Source organism: Mytilus galloprovincialis, chromosome 13 (assembly GCF_965363235.1).
Source record: "Mytilus galloprovincialis chromosome 13, xbMytGall1.hap1.1, whole genome shotgun sequence".
Taxonomy (NCBI): domain Eukaryota; kingdom Metazoa; phylum Mollusca; class Bivalvia; order Mytilida; family Mytilidae; genus Mytilus; species Mytilus galloprovincialis.
Genome location: NC_134850.1, coordinates 45,868,663 through 45,877,406, shown reverse-complemented (window position 1 = coordinate 45,877,406; position 8,744 = coordinate 45,868,663). Strand labels below are relative to the sequence as shown.

The window sequence follows — 8,744 nt, the reverse complement described above, 5'->3', positions numbered from 1 at the left end:
ACATACAGAGGACTTTCAAGGCTACACCACATAGTCATGTGTGATATAGTTGCACTTTATTTTGAAAAAAAGAGAAAACAAACCAGCAATGCTAAATTACACGAAACTAAGTGCATACATAAAAAAAACATTCGTTTCTGGAAAAGTTAAGATGAAATATATAGTATAAATGCATTAAAATCATGTCCATATACATACATTTTAGAAAACACTAAGTAAACATAACTTTTTCGCCACTTATTTAATATTGTGACACATGAAACACCTTCATACATATATAATCATTTAACGTGCCATGACGCTCATTAACGCAATAAAATTAACATACAGCATCGGAACGAATGAAACATATAAAATGATGTGTGTGACGAATAATGTGTTTTTCTTGATTGTTCATACTTTGCTGCAAGTATTACAAGATCACTGGATTCTTCCTGTATCCGTACATAATCCTGCAAATCATATCCGGCAGAAATAATCAACAAACTCTGTAAAAAAAATCATTTCATTTACGTTCTTTATGTTTACAGTTTATCTGTTTCTATAATAGTATTTAAGATAATAACCAAAAGCTGCAAAATTTACTTGAAATTACCTGATTGGTTTTAAATTTTTTAGAGCAGATAAATCTTGACCTGATAAACAATTTTACATCTGTCAGATTTGTTCTTAATGCTTTAGTTTAGAGATATAAGCCAAAATTTATATTTTACCCCTATGTTCTATTTTTAGCCATGTTGGACATCTTGGTTTGTTGGCTGGATCACCGGACACATTTGTTAAACTAGATACCCAAATGATTAATGTGGCTAAGTTTGGTGAAATGTTGCCCAGTAGTATCAGAGAAGATTTGTGTAGAAGATTACTAAAAAAAATTAAAAAATGTAAACAAAATTATTATAAAGGGCAACAACTCCTTAAGGGGTCAACTGACAATTTTGGTCATGTTGACTTATTTGTAGATCTCACTTTGCTGAACATTATTGCTGTTACAGTTTATCTCTATCTTTTATAATATTCAATATAATAGCCAAAATCTTCAAAATTTCCTTAAAATTACTAATTCGGGTGTCGTCCAATTTGTCTTAAAATTTCAGGGCAGATAGATCTCGATCTGATAAACAATTTAACCCATGTCAGATTTGCTCTAAATGTTTTGGTTTCAAAGATAAAAGCCACATTCTATATTTTACCCCTATGTTCTATTTTTAGCCATGGCGGCAATCTTGGTTGGTTGGCCAGGTCATCGGACACATTTTTAAACTTTTAAACTAGATACCCCATTGATGATTGTGGACAAGTTTGGTTTAATTTGGCCCAGTAGTTTCAGGGGAGAAGATTTTTGTAAAAGTTTACGGACGCAGGACGACGGACGAAGGACGCCAAGTGATGAGAAAAGCTTACTTTGCCCTTCGGGCCAGGTGAGCTAAAAACGTAATTTAATTAAAATTATGCAAAAACACTAGTGGTATAAAACTTAAAACGGTTGGGATTTTTCTTCTTTTTTCAATTCAATCAAACTTGATAATCAACATAGGAACTTGAATTTGAAAAGCTATTATAATTAGAAAGAAAAGATAACTCTCTCCTAGCTAACAATAATGTTCTCGTTACAAAGAAAAATATCCAAATTTAAAGGTCATTCTCTCCTACGGTCTTTTCTTGTTGACTCCGATGTTGACCTTTATAAACAGATTTAATTGTATCTCACCAATAGAATTTATATAAGTATAGTAAAGGGAATGAATAAATCAACTGTAGTCAATATCTATTTGAATCTTTACATGACGCTTTTTCTTGGCTGTTATGTATATATACAAAGTCTTGTTTCAATTCCAACTTTTTCTGTTGGTACATGTGTATTATGCAGTCATTTGACAACTTTTTAAGTTAACACAAGACAAAATCAAAATGCTGAACAAGAGCTGATCGCGGAAAAAAGTTAAATGGTGCCAGTGTGAAGGATTATATAAAAAAAAACTATTCAATGCATAAGCCTGAACTAATCCTTAGAACTTGAATTGTGTAGGTCACTATAATTTCTTAATGTTTCCGTTTTTTAGGAAATTTTGTATTTTTGTAGATCTTCATTAAACTAAGAAGATTTGGTATAAATGCTAATCAGACAGCTATCAAGCATTAACTCTATGACTTAGATGTTAGGAAATAGAGGTCCACGTTCGTCTTCAATCATTGGTTTGTTTGTTTTAAATTTATTTTCAACTCTTTTTGACTCTTAAAAACTTAGAGCTTGACAAATTTTATAAACAAGGTGTCTGTTGCAAACTTTTAGTTGTTTTTTTAAATTATCAATTTGAGTGGGTTGCCATCTCATTGACGTCGGTTTTCATTCAGTCATATATTTAAGTTTTAAAATTAATTATTATTAACTGTTAACATTTGTCGTTTCAATATAATCAAATTTCCATAAACAACTTAACCAGTGATCACGCGAAGACAGTGAAAACCAAATGAGAGAGAGAGAGAGTTCATCATTTATAAGTTATTATGTATGGTAGGAAATAGCTGTCAATTTTCACTTAAGAGTCAAAGCTTAAGTTTATCAAGATTAAAAGAAATCGAATAACATTAAACAATGATGTTGTATCTTGTTTGGAAGCAGTTCTTTTATACGGAATGGGGGATTTTTTTCTTAACACAGAACCGAAAACATTTTCCGTTCAGTCTTGGTGCATATTTATCTTTTTCATTTTTAAATTAAAGCCCCGCTCCCAAGAATCAAATGATTGATGCATTACCATCGAATGTAAGTTGACCGTCTTGATCTATATCTGCCTCATTGAACATTTCCTCGGCTTCATCTTCGGACATCTTCCGTCCACCACCGGCACATAACACCTGTCGGAGCTCATCTTTATCAATGAAACCATTTCCATCTGCGTCAAACTTTTTAAATGATCTCTTATATATTTCATTGTCTCTATGAATTTTCGCTAATACCTGTTGCATGCATTTTCGGAATTCAGCAAAGTTCACAAAACCATGTCCTACAAATTAAATACTAGTATATCAGTTGTATGATTGAATATGTATATTTATCCATATTGTTACAGCATTTTAAATTGTAAATTCATGATTAATGAATCTGAAAATGACACTGCAAACGCGTATATATATATATATATATATATATATATATATATATGTTACAGGCATTTTCTAAATTTAGGCATTTTGTAAAATGACTGAAATTTTTAGACATTTTATAAAATGCCTGCATGATTTAGGCATTTTACAAATTGACTATTTTTTTCAGGCATTTTATAAAATGCCTGAAAAAATTGTAAGGCATTTTACAAAATGCCTAAAAGACTAAAACTAAATATAATGTACTCAAAATTAAACGACTTGAAATATCAAATAGATACTTTTATTCTATCATTAAATAAAGCATGCAATTTAAACAGTAACAGATTTTTAATTGTAATTGAATTATTTACATAAACAGTGAAGTTGACAATTATTTGTTGCTACGTGTAAGGTTTGGATGACAGCGACTGTTACACATTTGTCCCGACTTTTTGCAAAGACAACGTTTAGTGTTACATCTAGTCTTACCACTAGCACTACAGCCACATTTTATGTAATACTGACCATTACATAAAGAAACTTTACTGACAGCTTTTCTAAAGGATATTTCATTATCATAATTTACAGATTGAATAGCAATAAAGTTACTGTCAGACAGTTCAAACTGATTCCTGGTGTAAAGTCCACGTAGTATTCCTTTTTTAATTCCCAGTTGATAACGATGCTCTTCCTTTCCAGTGACAACAGCCATAAGGTTAGGGGTCATCCATAATTGTCAACCATTTTCCAAAGTGTACAAAACGTACACTTGGGTGGAGGGGGTTAAACAATCAAAATTTTACCGTACGCCTTTAAAAAAAAAAAAAAGTAAAACAGCCAGATATTTTTCAATCTATTTTCAATGCAAATTTTGATATGAATCTGAACAATAATAGACAGGATCTTCTTTTTATTAGGAATGATTGATTCTTGTCTTGAAATCTGAAAATGGTTGATGTACACTTTTTGAGGGAGGGTGGGGGGTCGGACAAACTGTATGTTTTGTACACCTTGGAAAATGGCTGACAATTATGGCTACATTTTTAAAGAATAATCTTTAATTTATTTTACTTAACCATCTTTTTTATCATCTATTTCATGTATTTCATATTTACACAATTTGCCTGAAACAGACCAGGCAATTTGTGAAATTTTCATTAAAAATTTCAGGCATTTTACAAAATGACTAGGTTTTTTAGGCATTTTGTAAAATGCCTGCCAACTTTAGGCATTTTAGAAATTGCCTAAAAATTCAGTCATTTTACAAAATGCCTAAATTTAGAAAATGCCTGTAACATATATATATCGAACCAACTGAACACTGTGCATCGTTTGAAATTGTCAAAGGACCATCACCGCTAAGGAAAGGAATGTAACCAAATTGTTAAAAATTGTGTTATTCTTCAGTAACATATTAATCATTTAAATTATCGAGGACAAATGTCATTATCAAGGTTTGATTATTTGAGATATGTTTGAGTGAAATGAAGTTTATATATTCTATTGGCATTTTAAGAAAAAAATATCGACAACTTGTCATCTATACATAAGCAGATACTGTCAAAATATAGATCAAGTCTTGTTTTTTTTTTTTTTTTGTATTTACGAAACTATTACATAAACCCTGATTCATAACAATTATGAAATAAACTTGATAAAAGAGGATTGAACCATTTTGATCATGATATCAATACCACTCTCATGATGTCACAGTCAAATCAAACTTACATTCTATAAAGTAAGAACTCATAGCTCTCTCAATTGACTTGAATTTCTTCAGATATGATCCCTTAATCAAATTAACAGAACAAAGTCCCTCAGTGCTGCACATATTTCATCTTTCGAAGGACAATAAAAAAGTGACCTTAATGTGTTTGTTCTTTATTACTTTTACAAACATATTTTAATTTTTATTTTAATCTGGCAGGAATTGTACACATGAGAACGCTTGTCTATATCATTGATATTTAATGTTCATTTCTATTTTTTATGTGATCAACATGGAATTTTGAATAAGCCCAAGGTATTGCTGATATAGACCTATGATAGAGTTTTTTTTTGGTAAAAATCGGTTATGAAATGTGTTTGTAAGACCGTTATCAAGACCGAACAGACAACCAGAATGGTGAATGGACGCCCGGTAGTTCTATGGCCCACTTATATGGGAAACATAAAGCTTCAGTCCATGTCCCTTAAATTTTATGAAAATTTGACACAAATTTGTAGCTAGTTATGTGTAATATACTTTCACCTCTGACTTTCTTTTATTTAATTATTAACTGCAAATTTTATACAATATTACATGATCTGGAAATGTTTTGGCTTCGGTAAACAAGCTCAAAAGTACTATATGTGTTTATATAAAATCAAGGTAACATACACTTAAAGAAAGAATTTTCAAAATCAATTATATATAGCTTTAATTTTGAATCAATACAAAGCAAGAAAGCAAAAAACGTCTTGCATGCAATTTTGAAAAAAACGAATAGTTATTTCACCCAAAATACAAGACGCAATGATAAAAACAGCATAGTATTCATTCATTTAAATGTAACATTTACAAATAATTCTGTAAGAAAATATGAACGTCTATCAACAATGTTTTATAAAATACAGGATGTTAATTAAAACTTTTCATTCAATCACTGTAGGTAAGTTCCTTCATACATAATATATCTCCAAATACTAAAATAATAGTTGAGGCTTTGGCAAATCTGTTATATTTATATCTCTGTTGTTAAAATTTACCAAAAGATACAGCATTTTTCATTTCTAGGTCACAATACGGCCTTCAACAATGAGTTAAGCCCATAAGTCTTAAGTTTTTTTTTAAAAGCGTTATAAATATGAGACTGACACTGCAAATACGCCATTATAAAATCAACTGAAACATTTACGCTGTGAGATTTGACAAACGGATCGTCACCACTACGAATAGAAAGAATTCCCCAACTGCCACATTTTTTTGCCCATCATTCCGATGAACATTTTGAGAACCTACTTCATCATCAACGTGTAATAAGTTTAGGTGAAAAGATTTCAGCAATAGTTATTCACTGAGGGAAAGGTGTGTCTGAATTTAGGATTACCTTTATTAAATTTTCTTATCCAGACAAGCCGTATCCCGAGGTGTACAACTAACTTACACCCCCTTCTAAACTCTATACTGTTAACATTGATTATTAAATAAAACAACACACCGAAAGCATATATTTTATTGACAATATCAAACCATGATTTATAAGATATTTGTTTGTTGCATGACACCCCACTAGTAACCTCTTTTGGTTATCTTCGTTCAAACTTTGACAAGTGAGTATATTTTACCAATGTCAAGGTTGTTTTGCATATTCCAATTAAATCCTTGGGTTAATATGGATCAGCAGGTCAAGGTTGACCGTATTGTGTATTTGTTACAGGGAATTTGTGAAATCAGTGATTTTGTAAAATCACTGAAATTTCAGGGAATTTGTAAAATCACTGAACTGATTAGTGATTTTATAAAATCCCTGATTTTGACTAGTGATTTTACAAAATCACTGAAATAATTAAGATCTTATTTACAGATTCACTGATGAAATTCAGGGAATTTGTAAAATACATTCATTCATTTTTATTAAGAATTTCTGTGAAAAAAGACTACAACAGTAACACTCAATAAGTTCGAGGTTAATCTAGTCTTTATTTTAATATTAAGTGAGCGCAGTTTTCATGTACAAAACAATTGACATACTGTAGAACAATGGCTCAGGCACAAATGTCTTGAAAGCAAGAGCAAACGTATACACAAAAGTTACTTCAATTGATTTAGGTAAATTAAAGTGCAACATATGGAACCAGGGAAAATGTGATAAACATTTTGGAATATTTTGTCAAAAAGCCATAGAAAGAAGACGAAACAAGCTCTTATCACTACCTGTTTGAAGGAAAGTTACTGTTTATTATAGTTTTTCTGTATAATTACTGTAGATAATAAAACCAATTATATCATTTTTTTTAAATCAAATATAAAAACTGAACATTAGGTTGATTGCTGTCATTTGAGAAGAAAATAAAATTGAGAATGGAAATGGGGAATGTGCCAAAGAGACAACAACCCGACCATAGAAAAAAAAAACAACAGCAGAAGGTCACCAACAGGTCTTCAATGTAGCGAGAAATTCCCGCACCCGGAGGCGTCCTTCAACTGGCCCCTAAACAAATATATACTAGTTCAGTGATAATGAACGCCATACTAATTTCCAAATTGTACACAAGAAACTAAAATTAAAATAATACAAGACTAACAAAGGCCAGATGCTCCTGACTTGGGACAGGCGCAAAAACCCATATGTAAGGTATAAGAAATTGAGTGGGTTAGGGTATGTGATCCAGTGGCAAATATTACATGCATATCAGATCAAGAGCATCTTATTGCTGCATGAAAATTGATATATAAAAAGCAAATAAAGGTTGTATTATTAATTTGCTGCCTACAAAATAACATTTATATTCACAAAATAATAATAAAAAAAGACAACAGAAAATATTGGTAATAATACTTTGTTTTGCACTTGTATGTTTATGAATAGGTTAATCTAACCAAGCAAAAATAAACAAAGTTTTACCTACTTTGGTCATTTATCAGACACATGTATTCTATCACAAAGTGGTATAACTTTGAATAAGTTTCTAAAATTTCTCAACTCTTTTAATCCAAATAAAGTTAATATTTTGTTGATAAATGAAGGTACTAGAATGAAATTCAAAACAGTGTAGCTGTGGCCATTGATTGACACATTAAAATCATCCATTGACTGGGACAATTTAAGTGAACGTTTGTCTGTAACGACCACTGTTCACGACGTACCTACGATAGACATTTAAACTGTGGGGTCACCAAAGGTTTCTTAACGCCTTTAATTATAAAATAATTCGAAAAATTAATCAGGAATAACCTTTGTGTTTTGGTTTATATAATTGATATAAATCAAAATATCGTGTTATTTCTGATTAATTTTTCGAATTACTTTATTTAGGTGTTGAGAACCTTTGGTGACCCCATAGTTTAAGTGTCTTTAAAAAGTACATAGTGAGCATTGGTCGTTACATACAAACGTTCGCCTAAATTGTCCCAGTCACTGGATGGTTTTAATGTGTCAATCAATGGCCACAGCTACACTGTTTTGAATTTCATTCTATGTAGTTCTTCAATGTGAAGATTTGAAAAAAAATTGTTGAAAACGATATTCATCAGATGAAGATGTTTTAAAAATATTATGTATGTCTTGAAGACATGTAAAGCATAGTTAAGAAAATTCACATATCAATAGCTTAAAGTGGTAGGGATGTCACCCAAACTTGTCTTGTAAAAATAAGCAAATTCAGAGTGGTCTAAATAGCCTTTTAAATGCCTTTTAGTCATTATCATTATACACAAGTTCTAGCTCATAGTACAAATATATTTCTAAATCATTAGTGATCATTCATTTGGTCTCTCTTTATATTAAGAAAAACACATTTCTAATAGCATGTTATACTTTATTGTAATCAGGGATTTTACAAAATCCCTAGCTCTATTTTCAGTGATTTTGTAAAATCCCTAACAATTTCAGGGATTTTACAAAACCACTGAAACTGTTAGTGATTTTACACAATCACTGATTAGTCCAGTG

The 8,744-nt window shown here is 30.7% G+C and overlaps 1 protein-coding gene across 1 annotated transcript in view; it reads right to left on the bottom strand.

The window, feature by feature from the left end:
* Positions 1–207: 207 nt before the first annotated feature.
* LOC143056535 (neo-calmodulin-like) overlaps positions 208–8,744 on the bottom strand; it is a 31,770-nt gene continuing 23,233 nt past the window's right edge. Inside the window, exons 4-5 of the mRNA XM_076229620.1 lie at positions 2,760–3,008; positions 208–488 (exon numbers count right to left, since the gene is read on the bottom strand). Coding sequence (XP_076085735.1) covers positions 460–488; positions 2,760–3,008 — 278 coding nt within the window. The 3' untranslated portion in view covers positions 208–459. The remainder of the gene's footprint in view (positions 489–2,759; positions 3,009–8,744) is intronic.